The sequence below is a fragment of the Lissotriton helveticus genome, chromosome 5_1, assembly GCF_964261635.1.
Source record: "Lissotriton helveticus chromosome 5_1, aLisHel1.1, whole genome shotgun sequence".
NCBI classification, from domain to species: Eukaryota; Metazoa; Chordata; class Amphibia; order Caudata; family Salamandridae; genus Lissotriton; species Lissotriton helveticus.
The window spans coordinates 43,129,445-43,155,624 of NC_136065.1; the positions used below are offsets into that span (position 1 = coordinate 43,129,445).

General features: G+C 42.0%; 1 protein-coding gene across 1 annotated transcript in view; it reads left to right on the plus strand.

The window, feature by feature from the left end:
- LOC144752373 (E3 ubiquitin-protein ligase TRIM15-like) overlaps nucleotides 1–26,180 on the plus strand; it is a 292,972-nt gene that overhangs the window by 12,093 nt on the left and 254,699 nt on the right. The window contains exon 2 of the mRNA XM_078640308.1: nucleotides 12,861–12,956. Coding sequence (XP_078496434.1) covers nucleotides 12,951–12,956 — 6 coding nt within the window. The 5' untranslated portion in view covers nucleotides 12,861–12,950. The remainder of the gene's footprint in view (nucleotides 1–12,860; nucleotides 12,957–26,180) is intronic.

Below are 26,180 nucleotides of genomic sequence, written 5' to 3' on the forward strand. Positions count from 1 at the left end.
AATACCGCAACACAGCCTCCTCCAAGTACAACAACAAATCCATCACCATCTCACTAATGAGATGTATGAGATCTGGTTAGCGACCCAACATAGGATTTATCAATGGGATGACAAATCAAACAAAATGCTTAATCGTTTGTGTCAGGTGGCGATGTCCCCCGCCTCGGTGTCGGCACTGCGAAACGAGGACAGAGACCTTTGTACTACCCCGACAGTCGTGCAAGTGCCAACTATGCCTCCTTATACGAACGGAAGGAACTCATATGGCGCGTGACAATAGGGGAATTTCCAACAGACAGATCACCCAAAAATCTCCCAGACCAGCTGCACGACCAGCTAGATGCCCCCATTAACACAGAGGAACTCGGTGCGGCTTTATCCAACATGCACGCAGTCGCGCGCCTGGCTCCAATGGCTTCCTTAGTGACTTCCTAGTGACACATTGAAGAACTTGGTAATTTTTGCTCTCAGGCAATACTTACTAATTATAACAAGAACTTGGCACAGACTCTGAAAATATGAAAAAGACATCTTTATTAAACACAATTGTGAGGCTACGTCACCCAACTGCCTTAGCAATTGAATGGTCTCAGCACAGACCTTTTATACCATTTATTATGCCCTAGGCACACATTTTCTCTTTGAAGTACATTATTGTTGGTCATTCCCAGGACGTGCACACAGATGCAAACCCACTTTCAAGATAAGTCCAGGCCATAAACAATGGCCACATAATGCATACATTCTCTAGCTGACAAGGCCGGATAAACCCAAAACAGTAAGATCACAGCCCGTGTCATAAATAGCTTGTGGAGGCAGGAACAGGAACAGATGGAAGTAAGATAGGCAGGGTGTGTGTGTGATGAAAAGGGTTTATGGCCTGTTGTGCCTTGATGCTATCTTGTTCGGCTACTGGGAGAGGAACTGACCAAACAGGTTTGGCCTGAGGCAATGGTTCCAACTTGCCCAGGTCAGAGGAAAGTCAATCAAGGTGTACGTGTCCTTTGGAATCGAATTTAGCTGTATTATAAGCCTATGTAAAGGGCAACTCACAAAATGGCTGCTGTACACAAAATGGAAGCCAAGAGTTCAGAACGAAAATGACGATTTCGAGGTGAAATCGTCACTCGATTATGACGAAAATGCTTGTACATAGTGTACTTGCCATTCTCTGTCTTTTGATATAAAAATCGTCATGCTACGACAAAGTTTATTACACGAGTCCAGAATTTTCAGTACCACAGACGCTCCTTTTGCCCTTACATAGGCAATAACCTATACTCACGCTAGTCTGAGTCCAGGTCTATATTTATCAAATCCTCAAGATGGTGCTGAAGCATAATCCTATTACTTAGCGACTCTCTCTGGACAGGTTTTCCTTGCACACGCAGTAGCACAAAGGCCATATATGGCAGGACCAAATAGGGAATGCCTCTATCTGTAGTATGTGGTATAAGACCACACACCCAACAATCAGTAATGTTCAACTACTAACTGGTGTTGATGCAGAAACTGTTCAAAAGGAATTATCAGTAAATTCTGATCTCCTAACTATCCATGTTCAGGTAAAATCTGGACAGAATGCAAAGAAGTAGAAGTAGGAAGAGACATAGGTTGGGAAGTGGGTACAGATGTGAATTGGGCAGCAAAAACAATCCCACCCAAAAGACAATGCCATGTTTAAAAAACACTAGAAAACACGTCATTAAGAACATATAGACAAAGTAGTGACCGCTATTACAAATTAATCCTAATTTTCCACAACCCTAAGCAAAAAGTAAATCCTAAAATTATCTAGTACATTTTAGGTCTTCCTATGCATTTCTGTAATTCATTATATGTTCAAGTGAAACAGTGGTGACCCTCATTAATGCTCTGAGGTGAAAAGGGGATACTCTTTCACAGAAAATGGACTTTATTCTGCTTTTACTAAACAGAGTACTACTTTACAATAATGCCAGCAGAACAATAAAATCATTCTCCTAACACGTAGTCTATACAATCACACGGAAACCTCTTGTGAAACCAACTATGCCCAGAGTCTGTTCAAAAAGCCTCTCTGGCAGACTTCTTTTGTCCAATCAAGTCTGCTCCCGTTGTTGCATGGGCCTTTGGATTCAGGCCTCCCATGCTCTTGATGTTCAGTATCTGTTGGAGTGCCCTCCTGGCAAACACTCATAGCTCATTCACAAAGTCTCAATGTCTCAAGGCAGTGCACCGTATCTCTCCTCTGCGGCAGACACTACAGATATTGTGCGCTTCATTGGTCAATGGGGGTCCCCGCAAAGAACTAGTGTTGTGTGTAACACACACCAAAAGGAACAATGAAAAAGACAATAAAACTACTCAAAACACAATTAATTATGAGTAGATATTGCCCTTTATTTGACAATACCAAATTCCACTTGTAAAACATACATTGTATTTTGTAATAAATAGTAAGCCCCAGTCGGGTAGTGAAAGGAAGGGGGGGATGTGCTCAGGTAAGTGAAAAGTCATGAAAGAATAGAAATATTCAAGAAAATTGCAATAGCTAAAGTTTATATAAATTTTCAATTCAAAAAATATATATAGGACCCAAATGCTTTAAGGCCTTATTTGAAAACCATTCATTCAAGAACATTCCACGGCTATATACATGATTACAACAATTCATGGGCGTGTGCCGGATGTCCAAAAAATAAGAAAGCGTCGACGTTTCGACCCCTAGCCGTAGGTTACTTTTATTCCTATGAACGGGGTCTTCATCAGGACAGTGATAAAGGGAGGGATGTTGTGGGGCATTCGAATCTGAAATTTAAAAACCAACATTAGACCGATTCATTGCTGCGACCTGTGGCATGTCGTGATATTTAACATTCAATATAACGCAATTACCATGGTCTCATGAATACCAAGCTAAATAGTCAAGGTCTCACCAAAAAGTTAATCAATAATCATAATGGAGGAAACTGTGGAGGAGAAACTAACCAGCATTGCCTGAAACCAGGCGGTATAGTGATTTGTCAAAAGTTCAAAAATTGCTAAACGGTAGATAACTACTTGACATTCATAGTAGAAAGAACCGCTATTTTAATTTGTAAACCCACCGGGATTATATTCTCCTGAAGGTACCTAGTGAACAAATGCCCGTGCAGTCTTGTCCTAATAAGCTTCTTCTCTAATCTTTCTAATCTGGATATTTTATCATTCAAAGTGATATCAATCGTAGGTACTGATGTGGATAGAAAAGTAGCAGACAAATCTTTAGTAAGCTGGTTAATATACTCCTCAGTATAGGACAGTAACTCAGATTCCACCATGGTTTTTTAGAAAAATTAATTTCCAAAGAGGAACCTCGCAGGTCAGCACCTGCTCAGAAGACGATACTAAAAGGGGGGTTGAACCCATGCAGTCGCGGGGACCTGGGCGTTATGTGATATACTAGAAGGGGGGTCCCGCAAGGAACTAGTGTTGTGTGTAACACACACCAAAAGGAACAATGAAAAAGACAATTAAACTACTCAAAACACAATTAATTATGAATAGATATTGCCCTTTATTTGACAATACCAAATTCCACTTGTAAAACATACATTGTATTTTGTAATAAATAGTAAGCCCCAGTCGGGTAGTGAAAGGAAGGGGGGGATGTGCTCAGGTAAGTGAAAAATCATGAAAGAATAGAAATATTCAAGAAAATTGCAATAGCTAAAGTTTATATAAATTTTCAATTCAAAAAATATATATAGGACCCAAATGCTTTAAGGCCTTATTTGAAAACCATTCATTCAAGAACATTCCACGGCTATATACATGATTACAACAATTCATGGGCGTGTGCCGGATGTCCAAAAAATAAGAAGGCGTCGACGTTTCGACCCCTAGCCGTAGGTTACTTTTATTCCTATGAACGGGGTCTTCATCAGGACAGTGATAAAGGGAGGGATGTTGTGGGGCATTCGAATCTGAAATTTAAAAACCAACATTAGACCGATTCATTGCTGCGACCTGTGGCATGTCGTGATATTTAACATTCAATATAACGCAATTACCATGGTCTCATGAATACCAAGCTAAATAGTCAAGGTCTCACCAAAAAGTTAATCAATAATCATAATGGAGGAAACTGTGGAGGAGAAACTAACCAGCATTGCCTGAAACCAGGCGGTATAGTGATTTGTCAAAAGTTCAAAAATTGCTAAACGGTAGATAACTACTTGACATTCATAGTAGAAAGAACCGCTATTTTAATTTGTAAACCCACCGGGATTATATTCTCCTGAAGGTACCTAGTGAACAAATGCCCGTGCAGTCTTGTCCTAATAAGCTTCTTCTCTAATCTTTCTAATCTGGATATTTTATCATTCAAAGTGATATCAATCGTAGGTACTGATGTGGATAGAAAAGTAGCAGACAAATCTTTAGTAAGCTGGTTAATATACTCCTCAGTATAGGACAGTATCTCAGATTCCACCATGGTTTTTTAGAAAAATTAATTTCCAAAGAGGAACCTCGCAGGTCAGCACCTGCTCAGAAGACGATACTAAAAGGGGGGTTGAACCCATGCAGTCGCGGGGACCTGGGCGTTATGTGATATACTAGAAGGGGGGTCCCCGCAAGGAACTAGTGTTGTGTGTAACACACACCAAAAGGAACAATGAAAAAGACAATAAAACTACTCAAAACACAATTAATTATGAATAGATATTGCCCTTTATTTGACAATACCAAATTCCACTTGTAAAACATACATTGTATTTTGTAATAAATAGTAAGCCCCAGTCGGGTAGTGAAAGGAAGGGGGGGATGTGCTCAGGTAAGTGAAAAGTCATGAAAGAATAGAAATATTCAAGAAAATTGCAATAGCTAAAGTTTATATAAATTTTCAATTCAAAAAATATATATAGGACCCAAATGCTTTAAGGCCTTATTTGAAAACCATTCATTCAAGAACATTCCACGGCTATATAAATGATTACAACAATTCATGGGCGTGTGCCGGATGTCCAAAAAATAAGAAGGCGTCGACGTTTCGACCCCTAGCCGTAGGTTACTTTTATTCCTATGAACGGGGTCTTCATCAGGACAGTGATAAAGGGAGGGATGTTGTGGGGCATTCGAATCTGAAATTTAAAAACCAACATTAGACCGATTCATTGCTGCGACCTGTGGCATGTCGTGATATTTAACATTCAATATAACGCAATTACCATGGTCTCATGAATACCAAGCTAAATAGTCAAGGTCTCACCAAAAAGTTAATCAATAATCATAATGGAGGAAACTGTGGAGGAGAAACTAACCAGCATTGCCTGAAACCAGGCGGTATAGTGATTTGTCAAAAGTTCAAAAATTGCTAAACGGTAGATAACTACTTGACATTCATAGTAGAAAGAACCGCTATTTTAATTTGTAAACCCACCGGGATTATATTCTCCTGAAGGTACCTAGTGAACAAATGCCCGTGCAGTCTTGTCCTAATAAGCTTCTTCTCTAATCTTTCTAATCTGGATATTTTATCATTCAAAGTGATATCAATCGTAGGTACTGATGTGGATAGAAAAGTAGCAGACAAATCTTTAGTAAGCTGGTTAATATACTCCTCAGTATAGGACAGTAACTCAGATTCCACCATGGTTTTTTAGAAAAATTAATTTCCAAAGAGGAACCTCGCAGGTTCCCCGCAAGGAACTAGTGTTGTGTGTAACACACACCAAAAGGAACAATGAAAAAGACAATAAAACTACTCAAAACACAATTAATTATGAATAGATATTGCCCATTAATTGTGTTTTGAGTAGTTTTATTGTCTTTTTCATTGTTCCTTTTGGTGTGTTACACACAACACTAGTTCCTTGCGGGGACCCCCCTTCTAGTATATCACATAACGCCCAGGTCCCCGCGACTGCATGGGTTCAACCCCCCTTTTAGTATCGTCTTCTGAGCAGGTGCTGACCTGCGAGGTTCCTCTTTGGAAATTAATTTTTCTAAAAAACCATGGTGGAATCTGAGTTACTGTCCTATACTGAGGAGTATATTAACCAGCTTACTAAAGATTTGTCTGCTACTTTTCTATCCACATCAGTACCTACGATTGATATCACTTTGAATGATAAAATATCCAGATTAGAAAGATTAGAGAAGAAGCTTATTAGGACAAGACTGCACGGGCATTTGTTCACTAGGTACCTTCAGGAGAATATAATCCCGGTGGGTTTACAAATTAAAATAGCGGTTCTTTCTACTATGAATGTCAAGTAGTTATCTACCGTTTAGCAATTTTTGAACTTTTGACAAATCACTATACCGCCTGGTTTCAGCAATGCTGGTTAGTTTCTCCTCCACAGTTTCCTCCATTATGATTATTGATTAACTTTTTGGTGAGACCTTGACTATTTAGCTTGGTATTCATGAGACCATGGTAATTGCGTTATATTGAATGTTAAATATCACGACATGCCACAGGTCGCAGCAATGAATCGGTCTAATGTTGGTTTTTAAATTTCAGATTCGAATGCCCCACAACATCCCTCCCTTTATCACTGTCCTGATGAAGACCCCGTTCATAGGAATAAAAGTAACCTACGGCTAGGGGTCGAAACGTCGACGCCTTCTTATTTTTTGGACATCCGGCACACGCCCATGAATTGTTATAATCATGTATATAGCCGTGGAATGTTCTTGAATGAATGGTTTTCAAATAAGGCCTTAAAGCATTTGGGTCCTATATATATTTTTTGAATTGAAAATTTATATAAACTTTAGCTATTGCAATTTTCTTGAATTTTTCTATTCTTTCATGACTTTTCACTTACCTGAGCACATCCCCCCCTTCCTTTCACTACCCGACTGGGGCTTACTATTTATTACAAAATACAATGTATGTTTTACAAGTGGAATTTGGTATTGTCAAATAAAGGGCAATATCTATTCATAATTAATTGTGTTTTGAGTAGTTTTATTGTCTTTTTCATTGTTCCTTTTGGTGTGTGTTACACACAACACTAGTTCCTTGCGGGGACCCCCCTTCTAGTATATCACATAACGCCCAGGTCCCCGCGACTGCATGGGTTCAACCCCCCTTTTAGTATCGTCATTGGTCAATGGGCACAGATCATCTCGTGCAGACCCGGACCTTTCTCAGACTCCAACACTCATCATTCAGTGTCAGAGGACGCTCAGGCTGCTCTTTAATGGGCACCAGAATGGAGTGCCTTTTGCCGCTCTTGGATCCTCCGGTGCACTGCACTTCCGTTGAAGCAAGGGAAAAAGGGGTGCGTGGCCAACACTCAGGCCAAGGGGCTCAAGGGACTGCACACTGTCAGAGGTTAACCAGCACATAACAGGCGCTCTTTTGCACTGAAATCTCAAGGGACTGTGGCAAAACCAGCTCCTTTTTTTTTTTTTTTTTGTTGAACGCCTTCTGATGAAGCAAGTACGATGCTTTAAACAGTTCATTGTACCACAAGGGGACTGCAAACAGGTGGCCTGCGATCTTCAAAGGAGTGGCCACACGCCATGGGACAATTCTGTGTTGAAATACACTGTCATTCTCAAAGGCAATACAAAAACAAAGGCAATAGCAAAACAGTGCCTCTAGGCTCTTCAATTGGGTTTCCGTGTGAGAGCATATCTTTCATCATCATAGCGACATGGGAATTCTTATCTGAATGGATGTCCTCACACATAGTGGCATCGTCTAATTGGGTAAACACATTTTATCTCAATTATTACATACAAGTGTTCCTAAAATCCTCATCTAGAACATCTCAAAAGCGGGATCACATACAATAATCATAATAATTGTGCATCAGGTGGGACTATGCAATACAAAAGCTAATTATCAAGATGTGGAAACAAAAGACAAGAACTAGAGTCCTGGTATTTCCATTATTTATAATACATCTGGTCCATCAAAAATTAAAGCAGGAAAAAGGAACTAAAAACCAATTCTAGAATAGGCATTGAATTTAAAAAAAACGTAATGTGTCTCCTATTGAGGTGGAAAGTTTATCTTACTACAGTATTGAGTCAGTTAATCAGTCCTAACAGTCAGACTGGAAAAACATCAGAATAGGCCTAAAGAAAATTCTTAGAAACCAGTCTAGTTATGCAAAAGGGAATTATACATAAGATGGGGGTCCCATGGTACAATATTGAAAGTGTGAACCTGAACAATACGCTAATAATAATAAAAAGCTGACTGGTGAAAGGAATACGGAAAAGAGGAATGGGAGTAGAACACAGCTAAAATCCCCAATAACTAGGCACGATGTGCTTGGGTGATAGTTAGGCATGTGACACAATACCGCTGGCCCTCTGCACCAGATATGGTAATCTCAGCTAATGTTCCAGTTCCTTCTTCAGGAAAAAATGAAACCTGGTTTCTTTTACGGTCCAGAGCCATAGGAAGGCCACTTAGGAGCAGAATAAAACTGATTAATGTGATATAGGAATTAGGTCACCATGTACAAGAGTCACAAATCTATAATTTATCCTTACATCTAATCAGGATATATAATTTTAGGGCTGCCTGTTTCCTTACAGGAAAGGGCAGTATCGTGACTACAAATGACACAATTGGCTGTTTATTTTTTCTTCAATACTTATAGCCAAATTTGACATACACTGGTGAAGTGTTGTCTGTCTGGTTCACAATATGTAAAAAGAGAAATCATATCTGTGAATTTTAGTATCAGCGAAAATTTTACCCAACTGTTGACAGCGACACGTATCGTCATACATGTCACAACATACAACATAAAACTTAAGCAGCAACATACAACATAAAACATGCAAAAACGCACAAAACGTAAATAAATGAGCGGTGACATACTACCGTGTAAGGATACCCTTCTTTTTGACAGTAGATCCCCAATAGTGGGTATCTGCTGTCAAATACAACTTTCAGACACACAGAACCAGCAAGAACAATTCATTTAGTGGAGAGGTGTGGCTCACTGGTTAGAGGCGGCAGACCCGGAAGCAGAGAACGGCCCGGGACCAGGGTTCAATTCCCGACGCGGCAGGGTCGTGGACCAGGGTCAGCAGACTCGATAATTCTCGCCTCGGTGCCTACTCTAACCAGGGATCACACTTGGCAACTCTGGGCATTAGCTTGCCTCATCTCTACAACGGCCCCACACATTCGCCGGGGATGCCTGGTTTCACCTTGGAGATACCCAGTAGGGACCATCTCACAGGGATAGCCAGGACGGGTTCCCCAGCGGTCTACAGCGCCAGGACGCCTCAGGGCAGCAGTGCGCTTTACAAGACGCATACATTTACAAGACACATACATTTACATGATAGATCAAAATACACAAACATGAAAAACGCATGGACATTTCTTTTTAAAGGAGTTATGCAACAAAAAACCATCTCATTTCAATCAACCAAACTCACGTGTCTTGTGCCTTAAAAGCCCCCAACGCAATCCATGAATGATCTGTGAGCAGAAGCGAAAAGGAAAAAAAAATACACAGCACACAAAAGGGAGGAGACATTTCCGACACCAATTGTAACTTTTAAGCAGAAGACAAAACATGATACACATTAACAAACACAAAAATAAATTTCCATTTCTTAACTGTTACCATATTTTCAGTCACCTTGCAACATGAAGCCTTTTAACATGAAGCCTTTTTAACTTTTAGAGGTAAAATCCTTTCCCTGACACCCTAGAATTAGCCTCGTGCCACAATCTCCATTATATAAAAAAAAACTTCTTAATTGGCAAATCGTTCTTACTCATTCATGTAGGCTTCAAAATTTTAGTAAAAGGCTGCATCCTATTTTTTTGTCTAAGAGGTAATGCAACACTTAGTTTTCTGTAAAAATAAAAACGACTAGCAGACACATTTTTTTAGAGCAGAAATACAAATGTCATGATGTTGGGACTTTTAAAGAAACTTTCAAGAAACCTTTTTTATATTTCCCTTTGGAATTAAGTCTTTAACTTTAAACCAGAAATTTCACCTTTCAGAGGCCTGTTTAGCAACGTTATTCTGCATTTCACAGAGACAAGGCTCGAATTTAAAAGGTCACAATGTCAACATGACAAAGACAGAAAGCCTACTACATTTACTGTGAAGTGTTCACACATACCAGTTTTTAGAACAAATGCTTGCTACCACCCTATACAATGGTACTCATTTTAGCACCCTAACATTGATGAACGTCTGAAATGGGCCCCGCTAAATTTAGAACCTTCAACCCTGATATTAAACACAAAGTTCTGCACAGGGCACATTGGCTCGCCGAGCTATGAAAAACAACCTCAATAACATCCCACAAGTTTGTATTATGCACAAATGTATGCGTTTACTGAAGCCAGAGACACTTTCACTTTAAATGACAAGAATCTGTGTTAAAAAAAAATTAACTCAATTTCGACTTTTATCTTCGGGGCACTTAAAAATAAATATCGTATAATTGTTTTACATATTAATCATCCTCTGGATGTTCTTTACACGTTACAGATATAGACATTAGTCATATCTCATGTAAATCCTTGGAAAAATGAGTTTTGTCCGCATTACATATTGGACTAATTGTCTGTGTATTTTAATCAGTTGTTTTAGCTGTGATAAAAGATCTGGTACAGACATTTTTTCAATGTCTGGATGAGGTGTGTATCCGGCTAGAACCGGCCACGTTGCTCCTGGTCTACCTAGTGGACCGAGCCTGGTGATGTGATTATTATGTTTTAGGGCGCCATTAAACCAGAGCAGGTGCTCTTGGTATTTCATTGGTATTTCCACCTCCTCGAAAGGAGTGTACTCATTTGGAGGTTCCTCTATTTTGTAATAGTGGAATTCCTTTGTTACAGCGTTTGCTGCTGGAAAGTTTATCCATGAATAGAATACCTCTGTCTGCCGACATTCGTGTGCCTCAATTAGGAATATGACTGTACCACCTCTCGATGTCAGTCCATTTTCTATAAGTTTTAAAGTTATAGTTTTTCTTATGTTGACCGGGATGAGTATTGCGTCCGGTTCCGTTTGCAGGAGACTATTGTCATCCGCTAGGAGTTGAGCTGCTACTCTAACTGTCTCCCTTTCTACTTCACTGTCTGACATTTCACTGACAGGAAGGTTTTTTGTTTATTTGCAGATCAGGTTTCTACGGAAACAGAGATTAGATGCACAATATTTTGGAACAGTGTATCCTTCAACGTTGAATAAACCAAGAACCATACATAGGAGTCTCCTCCTACTAAGTTTGGCGGATTTAACCTTTCACCCACTCCAGACGTCTTTGGAGTTTTATGGGGAAAAAAGGGTCTGTGTGAAAAAGCACGACTGAGTTACTCTAATGCCTTGCGTTAGATTTATCGCCTATCCAAACCGTTGGGCGCCATGTAGTGTAGTTCCTTTTTTTCTCAATAGGCTCTGCGCATTGGAATAATATCTTCAATAGTATAGACGTAGGACTGAGGTTAACTAGGTCTTCTACTGACGATATTAGACTCAATGTTTTGTGTGCCAGCTAGCTCAGAATTCACTAGAAACTTTCTCGAATAGGCAAGGAGGAGTTTAACCTCCCTGGATAGACAAGAAGGGATTTAGTTTCTGACAACCATAGAACATGACAACTTTGCTCCCCCTAATCAAGAGTATATCTCTAGAGTCGTGTGAAAACAAAAGACAACTATTTCACTCAGTCAGTACGTGCATTCTTAGTCTCACCAGATTGTAGAGAAAAGAAAGAGACGGGCGTGTTCAATAAAAAGGTGTTATTTATTGATCAGTCTCTTTTCTCATACAAGAGAAATGAATCGCTATGATTGCAATACTTAAGGTTAAGTAAAGTGCATACAGTAAAAGCAGGATTATAAAATAATACTGTAAAAGCATTGATATGGTTTCTTAGCCATATGATACTTTAAAATGGATAAAAGATATACATACATATATACATTGACTGATCGTACTCAACTGGTGCTTCTAACTACGCCTACCCCGGTGTACCTGACCTAAGCCTAATACGTGGGCGGGAGTAAATAAGTAGCAGTTTAAGTTAAGTTTGTTTTGCCAAGGATCTGACTCAAGAATTCTCTGTAAGGTGTTAGTCAGTTCAGTACCTGGGATTTAGAAGGCTGGAGGGCTGGTATCTCTGTCTCAGGACTCGATATCCCAGTTACCCGCGAGGGCGGCTGGAAACGCCGGAGGCTGGATTTCTCGGCAGGAGAAAAGACAGCGCCTCTCTGCGCGTCAAAAGGGAGGGGCAGCGTCCGTGGGCTTTCTGCATCAGCTGGGCTCTCCGGCAAGTAGCGCTGCTCCAAGCTCGTCACCACCGTGTCTTTGCTTAGGGCAATGTCGGTATTATTTATACCTGAAAGGTGCCGAGTTTGACGTAAGGATGGACATAAATACGTCAATAAGGATGTCATAAGAACTGGTCGTTCTTACATTTTTTACTGGAGTTCTCGGCTGAATCAAAACAATAGCTGCGGGGGATTTCCCAGGTCTGCTGGAGGTTTGATTTGTTTTGAGAACTCGGTATGCTTTCTAGGGGGGCTGGAGGAATAGTGCTTGCCTAATGTGATAGCATGCACTATGACCTAATCAGAAAACGGGTTTCTGTGCCGTTGTATGGCCATTAGTGATTTATTAACCGGACAAGGGTCAGAAATAGGAGTATCGATACAGATCCCTAGATATACATATTACATGCCAAGTTTAGTTATTGGGCCTGTATGTTCACAGGCAATGTTGTTTGAATATAATTGGTACCATCTCATATAAACTGTATCCAAAATGTATGCTTCGAGCACCGCCCGCTATGTACCGTTAAAGTCACTAAAATGTATTAATAATAAAAAAAGACTGCCCTTCATATATCTACACTTATTTCTTGCACTTTCATCTCTGCAGGTAAAACTTCAAGAGTGGCTGCATCTTCTGAAGAAAGAGGAAACATATGTTCAGGAGTCTAAAGTTAAGGAAGAGGAACAATATAAAACCATGAGGGTGAGTGGCTGAAGTGAGTGCTGTGTCTCTGTGTGTCTGTGTATGTCCCTGCCCATGTCTTTTTGTGATCTCTTAGAGTTCAAGAACACAGAGGCTGATGAGTCACCCTACAAACTGTGTCATGGTCCCCAGCAAATGAATATACTGACAGGAGTCACTGCACTTGGATATTGGGAAAGCATTCTGTGGTAAATAAATAATTAATTACCGGTTCTATTTTTGACTATAACTAATAAACAGGTAGCTCAATAAATAAGAGTCAAGATTCGAGGTAGCTGGAGTTGACAGGCTTTAATTAAGCATAAAGGACTGGAACAGGACAGCCTGTACGGGAATGGGATGGCAGGGCCCGGCAGCTGCCGGGGGCAGGATCTGGGAATGGCTAGCAAACTTTAATAACAGTGCACAATATTTATAGTTAAACAAAATACATTACATTCAATACAGGGGGCGTAGCAGTAGGCGGAGTTTGTAGCAGTCGCGAAAGATAAGGCATAAAGTGGGTGTAACAAGAGGTGTGTACAGGGCGTATACATAGACATGTGATGCAAACGTAACAGAATATGTCATAAAAAAGGGGCGGAAACATGGAGGGGGCTACCTGAGCAGCTGGAACCTTTAACCTAGTGGTGCGCGCAAACTGACAATGACGTGTTACCAGGGAGAACTGGGGGGCTCTGACTTCTGTGCTAGAAGAGGAGACGAAAGTCTGGAGTGTCAGAGCGACATGTACCTAAAGCCTATCTAGTATCTCGTGTTTATAGTACATGTTGATAGAATCCAAAAGTTATCAGGGTAAAGGCTAACAGACACTAAGACTGGTGCATGCATTATTCTACATGTAGTACGTGTGCTAGGAATATTCTATGAATATGAATACAGTATTTCTCTTACATGGAGACATAAAGGCTAGACCATGACGGAAACTATTGATGCGATTCAGTAGCTTAGGAATGCAGAGAAGGAGGGCTGGACTGATAACTAGAATCATAACATACTCTTGGCAGACTGTGAGGCAGAGCCAGGCCGAGCCGGGCACTGCGAGGCATGAAAGTAAGTGAAGGGTCAGGGATACAGGTGGGGGCTGTATCGCTCCTTGGGGAGTGTTCAGGAGACAGGAGCTGAATCTGAGTCCGGGCCCTTTTGAGGCCTAGAAACGGGGACAATTCAATGAATTAACGTGCACACTGTAAAACGTGGCAACGTAGCTTTACGTAGGCCTGATATTCGTTATATTCACGAAAACTGGAAACTGGCATACTAGAGATGGACACAACTGTAATTGCGTCTTTAATCGATCAGAGGGGAATACATGCATATCGATCATGCACATATGACATAACATGGGGAACACGTAGGCACATATGACATGGCAAAATTTACTTTTCCACATTCCCTCCTTGTGCCCTACGTTTCCATCAGGAAACATCTATATTCATGATACCATCTATCATTTCATATAGCATCATTTGCTCGTCTCGAATTGTCTTGGAACGGGACTTAGGACTAGGAATACAAGAGGTAGCACAAATGCCGCAAATCGCAGGGCCACATTGTATACAGAGGCAGCAACTGAATATGATCATTACTGCAATACCTAGGAATGACAATACTTTCCATCCCCAAGCAGATATGATATCCCAGAGCCAACCGGACCATGTCCAGGTGCCTGGATTCTGGTGTAACTGATGGGCAATTTTATAAAGTCTGGTTATAGCTGAATAAACAGACGGCGCGTTATTAGGAATGAAAATGCAGCAACTAGATCCGATGACTCTACATGCTCCTCCTCTATCGGCCAGTATGACGTCAAGAACGAGACGATTTTGGAGCACGACAAATCTCATAGCAGATTGCTCTTTGGTTAAGTTACCTAGAGCAGAAGTAGTCTCATTCACTACTGCTTCAAGGGTTCTGGTTAATCTACGTATTAGCTTACTATTCTGGACAGGGCCTATAAAGAAGAAGAAACCTTTATTGAAATCGGTATACTGTTCTAGAGCAGTTACAGTTTGATCGACAATTGGGGACTCAATCTCCCTTCTATGTCTGACGTGTACTAGATGCGTGTTTCTATGATAATCAGATGGGGCTAGAAAAACTGGTGGCAGTAGGAAGGCAATGTAACATGTTCCATCCCAATCGAGGGGCAGACGAACATATGCGGTCTGACCACAAACAAAATAAGAATGACGTGAGGCTTTGAAAATAGATTTCCCACTGTCACTATACTCGACAGTAGTAGTACAATCACTATGTCCTACATGTGCGGAACCATTCTTTCTGACACATAATTCGCCTTTGACTGGTAGTACTGAAATAGCAGGTAAGTCTGGAGTAGTATCAGACTGAACATTCAGGATCATAAAATTCGAAGAATAATTACCTAAATTATAAACTTCATTTTCTAGATCTAACCCTGTTATATGGGGGAGACCTTGCCTGTCTGGAAAACATGTTCTATTCAGAAGGGACATATCATTGGAGGATGATGTTAACATGGACCATGCTCCACACGAACCATTATGTGAAAACGGATAAGGAAAGAGTGGCAGAACTCCCTTCGGTGTCTGGAAAGGGGGGAGTCGACCACACACCCAACAATTAGTGGCATTGCTGGTCTGGTGTGAATAGTGTAACATTCAGAGGAATGTATTATTACGCATAGCAAGACGATAGGATAGCTCGTGAGGAGGCAGATCACTAAATGTGTGCTCTACTGTAGCATTAGCAAACTTATTTACATGAGAAATTGGAAAACATAAATGCAATGCATAACTTGTGCAGGTAACCATCAAACTTAGAAACAATAAGAAACTTAGAAAAACGATACATCGGATAGAGTTTTGACTAACTCTCTCACTATGGGGGTCTATCTCATACATGTCAGATACCTGTCTAACCGTTTCACCCGAGAGGGACTTAGACAATTAAACTGGCTGACTTATTTTACTAGACCTGAGTTTCTTTTTATACTCCTGTTGCGGAGTTTCCTCTAACAGGGGAGGCTTGAGTTCAGAGTTTGTTTTTAGGCAGTCTTTAGGAGGAAGGTAGTCCTTGGCAAATGTTTTTACACGCACTCCATGGAACTTCTTTATGTGGGACAGGCGGACCCATCCTTTTCTCCCCTCTAGTTTGGCCGCAGTCCTTGTTGTAAGTAAGACCATACGAGGCTCCTTCCAACGGGGCTCCAGCGGACTTGAACGATCAAAATTTCGGACCTATACGAGGTTTCCTGGAACGATTTCATGCGGTTTCACCTCGGTATTGTCTGGAAATGCAGTGGCAACCTGTGAACGACAAGAGTGTAGGGCAGACATCAAGGAAGCTAGGTAATCTGTCAACATATTGCTGGAAACATCTGTAATACTGCGGGGTCTAGGTGTACCCCACATGTTTGGGGGGCGGCCGAATACGACCTCATAAGGGGACAGACCTGATCTGGAATGTGCGACCATTCTCATGTAGAATAAAGCAACTGGCAGGGCAACTAGCCAGTCTACACCTTTCTCTTGACATATCTTGGCAATACAGATTTTCAGGGTCTGATTATGTCTCTCTACGAGACCGGCTGCTTCAGGATGGCGCACACAATGGAACTTCCACTGGTACCCTAACAAAAGGGAAACATGTTTCATTAACTCAGATGAGAATGGCTGGCCGTTATCAGAATACACGACCCTAGGGAGTCCATAACGGGGGAAGAATTCACGAACCAACTGCTTGGCAGTGGTCGCTGCTGTGTAATCTGGAACTGGATATGCTTCTGTCCACCTGGACAAAGCGCATACAACTACAAGGACATACTTGAAACCTCAACATCGCTCCATCTGAATATAATCCATCTGGAGGACTTCAAAAGGGTGGTCAGGGGGCTGGAATCCACCTTGTTCCACCGGGACACTTTTACCTGGATTGAACTGACAACATATCATACAAGTACGGACTTTCTGCTTGGCTGCAGCTCGTAAGTGCTTGTTGAACCAAAGGTTCTAGATACTGTCTAACATGGCTTTTTCTCCTAGATGTGCTGGACTATGTGCGGTATTGATAATGACTTGAACCATAGAGTCGGGGAGAAACCATGTGGCTTTTCCCTTCGTCACCCATCCCTGATCTGTCTGGACCCCTCCTTGTTCGGACCATTTCTTGATTTCTTCAAGAGTAGCATGTAACTGTATGTCTATGACATCTTGTGTAGGGTCCTTAACCGTCATACATGTAGTCTGTTCTGGAATGGATGTCTGTGTCTTGTTAACTGGAATGTCTGGTGTCTGAGCTGTAAGCTTGGCTGTTCGATCTGCTAGATCATTACCTTGGGAAATGATGTCAGTAACTTTCGTATGTGCCTTGCACTTCATAATAGCGATAGATGTCGGTAAATGTATTGCATCTAACAGAGCTTGAATGAGGAGACCATGCTGAATCTTGGTTCCATGAGAAGTCATGAAACCTCTTTCCTGCCAGAGCACTCCGAAGTCGTGTACAACTCCGAATGCGTAACGTGAATCTGTATATATGTTCACTTTCAGGTTCTTGGCACGTATGCAGGCTTGGGTCAGAGCGACTAGCTCTGCTGCTTGAGCAGACAGGGTGTCAATACGGTGTGTTTCAATAACTTCGGTGTCAGTAGTCACTGCATACGCGGCTACTAGTTCTCCTGTACTAGTTCTCATACATGAACCATCCACATAAAGTGTCAGGTCGGGATTAGGTAATGCAATGTCTGTCAGGTCTTGTCTTGGTTTTGTCATAGTGTTAACAACTTCCACACAGTCATGTGTGGCAGGATTTGAAGTAACTGACGGTAATAGAGTAGCAGGATTTAGAACGTTGCAGCGTCTGATTTCTATGTGTGGCTGGAACAGTGTCAGTTCATAACCTGTTAAACGTGCAATTGTCAAGTGCTGAGTCTGTGTTCGGTTTAAAAGAACTTCCACGGAATGTGGAACTTGTACTGTCAGGGAGTGTCCTAATACTATGGAATCACTTTGTCTGATTGCTAGAGCTGTGGCTGCAACTGACTTGAGGCACGCAGGCAGAGCCTGGGCTACTGGATCTAGTGTGCTCGAAAAATAAGCACAAGGCTTGTACTGTCCTGCTTGATCTTGTGTGAGAACAGATAATGCAGTACCATTACGTTCTGTGACAAAAAGTGTAAAAGGCTTACTGTAGTTCGGTGTAGCTAGAACAGGTGCTTGGCATAAGGCTTTCTTTAACTCATTAAAACTAAGTGTATGTTCCTGGGTCCAAGGGAGGACAGTCGATACGGCTGCCTCCTGTGTCGTTAACTGTATCAGTGGCTTGGCTAGAAATGCATACTGAGGAATCCATTGTCTGCAATAAGAAGTGAGGCCAATAAAAGCACGTACCTCCTTCTGTGTCTTGGGCTGTGGAAGACTCGCTATTAACTGGATACGGTCTGGTGTCAACTGCCTACCCCACTTGGACAGTGAGTGGCCTAAGTAGATCACTTGCTGGACACAGAATTGAAGCTTCGAAGGGGACACCTTGTGCCCCATCTCGGCTAGGAAATACAGAACTGTAAGTGACGCACGCTCGCAGTCACGTTCAGAACGGGCTGTGATCAGTAGATCATCGACATACTGGAGCAGGGCAGTGTCAGCTGGCATGTGAATATTGTCTAGTTGTCTTTTAAGTGCTTGACTGTAAATACTAGGACTTTCTGTGAAACCTTGAGGAGCTCGTGTGAATTTATAGCTCCTTCCATTTAAACAAAAACCGAAAAGGTACTGGCTGTCTGGATGAATGGGAACACTGAAAAATGCATTCTTGAGGTCTATTACAGTAAAAAATGTAGCTTCGGGATCTATAGCTGTCAATAAGGAAGAAATATCTGGGACTACTGGATACTGGGGTATGATACATTTATTAAGTTCTCGAAGGTCAATCACTAATCGATATACTGGAGGTGCATTTGGATCAGTACGTTTCATGACTGGAATGATAGGAGAATTACATACATTGGAGTCAGTTTCTACAACCACTCCTTGAGCAATGAGCTCGTCAATAATTTTGGATAAGGCTGCTACAGCCTCAGGTGGCAATTTGTACTGTCTGATTCGTGGCAGGACAACACCTTGTTTCAGAGTCACACGATGGGGTGTGATTTGCATAAAACCTACATCAGTTGGACCTTGCGCCCATAAATGCTGCGGTACATTGGACAATCTTGGATCAAAATCGCGTAATACATAGTGCCCTTTAAAGTCTCTCAAAAACAATCGGACTCCTTCTGGAGAACAGCAAATTACTGCACCTAATTCTTTCAATGTTTTAATGCCTAACAAATTTTCTGGACATGATTTCGTAAGTAATAAATCAGTAGTTCGGGACAATGAACCAACTTCTAGAGTAACTGGCTTTGATATCTCGTTTACAATAGGCTTTCCTGAAAATCCAAGGGAAACATTTCTAGTGCCTGAGAGCGGAGCCCCTGGAACCTCGTCATGACTGATAGTAGTCCTACTTGCCCCTGTATCAATCAGAAACTTTCTGTCTTTCCCTAATACTTGACTGTGTACATAGGGACCCTCTTGATCTACAGGTATCTCGATGAGAGGCAAGCCTACCTCCCTCTCTAGGCTGTTTCATGAATACGGTTGATACTCTGGATACTCTGTCTGGGCATACTGGTACATCTGCTGTGTAACATGCTGTGTTGCAGCGATAGGCTGCGGTGCTGGAGCTGTCTGTTGTGCATTCTGTGGTGACTGAGAAGTCTGCGAAACTTGTTCTTGTCTAGGCGGACGTGGCCTTTCTTTAGTCTTACCAGTGGCTATGTTGTGTTTCAGAACTGCACACTCGTTTATAAAATGACCTGGCTGTTTACAATAATTGCATGTCCCTTTAACGGGAGCTGCATAATGACTGGCTTGATTCGGACCCCTCTTCTGACTGTCTTGTGGAACAGATTGTGCAACTAATACTTTCATTTTCGTATCTTTCATACGTTTCCTTTCGTGTTCTTGCTCTTCCCTGATTCTATTCTGGTGATACTGGAGCATTTGGAGCATTTGGGACGGGGTATTAGCTTGCCAGGTACTTTCGACTTTCAAAACTCGATTTTTAACTTGTGGACTTGAATTCTCGACTAGTTTAGTAACAAAAAGATGAGGGTATGACTCACTACCTGTCTTCAAACCACTGTTAATTATAAAACATTTTTCAAATCTAGAATAAAAATCACTAGTGTCTTCATCTAGTTTCTGTTTACAAGCTGAGATTGCATCCCAATCTTCCTTTTTCGTGGCTAATAATCTTGGCAAAACCTGAATCAATAACTCGGGCAATTCTTTACATTTATCCCCAAGACCGGTACCTGGTACTCGTGCATTATCTTCAGCTTCTAGAGCTGTCCAATCTATCTTTTTCTCTCCCACCTCCCATTCTTTTTCCTTGAGTTTTTCATATACCCCTGCGGGCAACAGGACCTTTAACATTTTAATAATATCTGGATACGTGTACTCTCCCATACGGAGCATGTCTTTTAATTCTCGATGGAACCCTGCTGGATCTTTGTCGTGACAGGGAATTAACTTCTTCATCTCTAAGAGTTCCATCTTTGTGATAGGAGTGTAAACAAATACTCGTTCTAGATCGCCACCCGCTGTCCTAACTGGGTGTACTTCTCGTAACGGATGCTGTCTATCTATGAAAAATGGTTTACTTTCTGGAGGTGAGACGTGAACAAATTGCGGATTCAGAAACGTTCTATATTTGTGGCGCTGTTCTAGAATGACACTAATTAAATCGGTACCTAAACCTCTCCATCTATACTGGAGTAACTCGTTCAGAACATCATGTAACGGACCTGGATCAGAATGCTGTCCCTCATACAGTGTAATGAGGTGCTGGATCATATACATACCCACCAGTCGCTGTTCGGCTGGGGGCAGTTTCAGAAACATTTGTGCCACTATTTCGTCTGGAAAAGTGGTAGAATCAGTAATCCATCGGACTGCTGATCGGGCTAATTCTTGTTCATGCATGGTACTAAGTTCACTATAACCGATTCGTGATTTCAGAATGTGATCGGTAGCTTGAAATACTTGCTCGAGAGAACCTTGTTCTGGTGCTGGAGGAGGAAAAACTTTCTTGTGTTCTAGGCGTGAATGTCGGTCGGGAAGTCTAGTTCTACCTACATACGCTATTCTGGTGGGATTCTCGTCGTCTACCTCTTCGGTAGAAGAGTTGTCTTCTTTCTCGCTTACTTGTGCTGCTTTGCGTTTCTCGTGAAACCTTATTATTTCCTTACGAATTTTCTTGTACATACTTTCTATACTACTGAGTGTCTTGTGTCTACCCTCAGCTATATTATCACTCCACCTTGTCAGAACTTTCATTTCGGTCGGATCTTTAGTCGGACAATCTTGTTCCCTTATTAAACAATTGATTAGAAACTTTAATAGCATGAGCTGGGTCTCAGCTTTTCTTAGAGACATGATTTCGCCAATACTTTCTGGATCGTCTCCTGTACGGATGAAACGATGTATTCTGTCTAGATCTTCTTTCATATTCGGTAGGGTGTCCAAATACTCGGTCACCCGTCTTACACGCAATGAATATATAACCATATTATCATCGCCTGGGACTGGATCATAATGGCATTCGGTAAGAGCTCGCTTGATATCTGCAACGGACTGATATTTGGGCGTACGCTGTAACGCACGTTCATGTAACTCGACTAATGTTACACGTTTGTGTGGCGGCGGGGTACCAGGAGGACCTCCCCCCGCGGCCCCTAAACTGGAATCGTCGACGGATACTCTTCGTGCTGGCAGAGTGACTGATGTAGCGGGAACTTGTACTACGGGCTGGACCGGGGGTACCGTAACAGGTGCTGTAACAGGTGCCCCGGTGGCTGGAGGAACAGGAATTACATTATTTACGGGAGCTGGCGGAACAGGATTTGCATATTCTGGGACTGTGTCGTCCAAGTAGGACGAGAGAAAAATATCAGCTGCGGTCGGTTTGTGACGTAGCTTAATCGGAACTAATGGCGGCGGAAAATTACATGGTGCTTCCGGGGTTGCTTTTGGCAAACCCTCGGCAAGAAGAGGATACATACCCTTAATGAGGGCATTTCTCTGTCTGTCTGACTGATCGGCTTTAACTCGTTCACCTATTTCGATTAATTCCCTTTCTTGGGCTCTTTCTGAGGATTCTCTACTTAATTCTGACTTTCTGATTTCTTTCTCTGTTCTTTTATGAGATTCTTTGCGCCATAACTCGATGGCATCTTTCTGTGACTGTCTGGATTTCTTTTTCCATAATGCTTCTTCTACTCGCATGATGCACTCGGCATCCCACGTACCTGATACAGGCCATCTATATTTCTCTTCTAGATCTTTAGTATACTCGACCCATAAACCTAGATATAATATGGCACTTATGCCATGTTTATGATACATAAAATGACCTGGACTGTCCCTAGGCGGGACAGGAACTGCTTCCTCGAGCAGACCTTTTCTAGTTTTTAACTGACGTAACTTCGAGAACAGAGGCATGACTAGACTGGAGTCTAGAAATAATACAATACACAATAAACACAATAATTAAAAACAAATCATTCATACCACGACATTGAAAACACATGGAACAACATTTAAAAATAACGGTTAGGACAGAATACTACCTGGAATACTGAAAACAGAACACATGGATTTCTCGAGAACAGAACTGACTAGAATTACTAGATGCACTGCTGAAACAGTACGAAACTTACCGGTCCCATAAAGAGACACGTCAGGACCCGCATCCACCTAGGTGGACACTTCGTGTTGGATCTGTGTACCCAAACCCACGGACCAGAGACAAATTAATTGACCCTGTCTAGATACTACCCCAGCAACGGTACTCACCGGGCAGCAAGAACGGAAGGCCTCGGACTGGACTGGACTGCTACGACGACGGACGGACGAACTTCGGACTTCAGTTACAGGTGGGCCTCCGGATACCTCGGACCTTGGACTCTCGGCTTGGGCTCTGGTCGGGACTCGCCGCGTTCCTCCACCGCCTCGTCTGGATGCTGGACCGCAACCTCCGTCTCCTCCGTGGGCCTGAGGGATACTTGAAGCAGAAATATCTGCACGTGCACGGTATGGTTCCGTCACGGCTGCAGAGGATCAGGGGGCCTGCGTGGCTTCTCCGGCGCGTGGGGAAAGGGCAAGTCCCTATTCGGGCGCCATTATGTGGTAAATAAATAATTAATTACCGGTTCTATTTTTGACTATAACTAATAAACAGGTAGCTCAATAAATAAGAGTCAAGATTCGAGGTAGCTGGAGTTGACAGGCTTTAATTAAGCATAAAGGACTGGAACAGGACAGCCTGTACGGGAATGGGATGGCAGGGCCCGGCAGCTGCCGGGGGCAGGATCTGGGAATGGCTAGCAAACTTTAATAACAGTGCACAATATTTATAGTTAAACAAAATACATTACATTCAATACAGGGGGCGTAGCAGTAGGCGGAGTTTGTAGCAGTCGCGAAAGATAAGGCATAAAGTGGGTGTAACAAGAGGTGTGTACAGGGCGTATACATAGACATGTGATGCAAACGTAACAGAATATGTCATAAAAAAGGGGCGGAAACATGGAGGGGGCTACCTGAGCAGCTGGGACCTTTAACCTAGTGGTGCGCGCAAACTGACAATGACGTGTTACCAGGGAGAACTGGGGGGCTCTGACTTCTGTGCTAGAAGAGGAGACGAAAGTCTGGAGTGTCAGAGCGACATGTACCTAAAGCCTATCTAGTATCTCGTGTTTATAGTACATGTTGATAGAATCCAAAAGTTATCAGGGTAAAGGCTAACAGACATTAAGACTGGTGCATGCATTATTCTACATGTAGTACGTGTGCTAGGAATATTCTATGAATATGAATACAGTATTTCTCTTACATGGAGACATAAAGGCTAGACCATGACGGAAACTATTGATGCGATTCAGTAGCTTAGGAATGCAGAGAAGGAGGGCTGGACTGATAACTAGAATCATAACATACTCTTGGCAGACTGGGAGGCAGAGCCAGGCCGAGCCGGGCACTGCGAGGCATGAAAGTTAGTGAAGGGTCAGGGATACAGGTGGGGGCTGTATCGCTCCTTGGGGAGTGTTCAGGAGACAGGAGCTGAATCTGAGTCCGGGCCCTTTTGAGGCCTAGAAACGGGGACAATTCAATGAATTAACGTGCACACTGTAAAACGTGGCAACGTAGCTTTACATAGGCCTGATATTCGTTATATTCACGAAAACTGGAAACTGGCATACTAGAGATGGACACAACTGTAATTGCGTCTTTAATCGATCAGAGGGGAATACATGCATATCGATCATGCACATATGACATAACATGGGGAACACGTAGGCACATATGACATGGCAAAATTTACTTCTCCACAATTCGGCCAAGGGTTCATCCTAAAAAAATCATAAAATCAAGAATTACTCTTCTGATACTAAGGTAGTTCTCTCACACTGTGTGTGTTAGAGTATGTGCACAGGTGTGGCATTATCTGACTGTGAGTATGTGCCAGTGTGTGTTTGTGTGTGTGTGCGAGTTCATGTGTGTGTGCGTGCATGTTCACACTTAGACACGTGTCTAAGTATTTGTTCAAGTATGGATGGCCCTGGAGTTATCTGATGGAGTGCATGCATGTCTGAGCATCTCTATATCTGTCTGTTTTTTGGGCTTGAATTAGTGCTTGTGTGTGTCTGCATATGCATATATAGGTTTTGAGACACAGAGTATGCAAATACATGTGTGTGTCTATGTGCATGTGTGGTTGAGAGTTGTGTATGCCTTAGTCTGTGGGTTTGTACTTACGTATGTGGATGTTTCTATGAGTTTGTGTATCACAAGGTGGGATATATGCATACGTCTGGAGTTGCACAACCATGAGATTTTATATGCATCTTTGTGTGAGTATATATATATGGTGTAAGCCCCTTCCTAAACAAAGGTTTTATCAGTGTAATCATGCTATGGTATTGTAGATACATCAACAAACCACAGAACATCCAAGAGAGTTCATCTAAGTAAAAAACAATGATCAACCACAGTACATCAGAGTACACCCGCTCACTATATCTATGATCCAACAAGATAGTGAGACAAAAAATGGTGGAGATTCTTCCACAAGATGCGTTCCAATTGTCCTTGTCAAGTGTCCTTTCAATAAAGTTTCAAGCACCACCCAGAATCAGGTCTTTTCCGTTTAACTTTTATTTACTATTTTCCAAACACACGAAGAACAACAGCAGCAAACGCGCGTTTCGCCCACTGAGCTTTTGCAAGGCTCGATATGCATGTTGGATCATAGATATAATGATCAGGTGTGCTCTGATGTACTGTGGTTGATCATTGTTCTAGACTTTGCAGTCCTAGAGATAAAAATACCCTGGTGGGTGGGTATTACAACATCATATGAGCACCCCTTAGTGGTACGATTGAAAATCAACACCTAGACTTAGTATGTCAATAGATGTGCAGATCAATAAGCAAACCCACAAAATTCTTTGGATGTGATCAGTAATAAAACAAGCATGGAAGCTGCAACATTGTGTACATGAGTTTTAACCCAAGAATAGTTCATCTAAACCAAATGCCCTCTAAACTTAGCACGTTTGGGGACATTTACATTCCCTTCTTCAGGACATATGCATTTCTAATTCTAGAAATGAAATGGGCACAGCTCAGCTTCAGCCTCTGAGCTTGGACATTCTCTGTTTTGCTCAATCATCATTGTAAGATTTTCCTGCAACAGTCTTATTAAAGCGGCCATAGTTTGACGTGTCAGTTTTTGTGGCTTCATTAGACCTTTCTTACAGGGATACGCCATAGCTGACTGGAATGTCCCAGGATATCTAGTGCACCTAGCTCTGCCTCAGGATGGGAGAAGGGGCAGGCCAGTAATGTGGAAGCCCCTTCAACAGTGGTGCACATTTATCACCACTCTAACAATGCCATTGGTTGTGATATTTAAGTATTCAACAGGGGGTGCCTGTAGAGATATTTAACAAGGGTGTCATTGCCATAAACCTTTCATGGTATCTGATAAATCCTCCTACACTTTTCATGAAGTGTTTCTCCTAATGTGCACTCTTCATTCTTTAGTGGTTGTTACCTCACTTATCGCTATACCCCTGATAGTATTGATAGCTGAGTGCCCGTTAATTGCTGTAAAACCCTGTGCACCAGATCC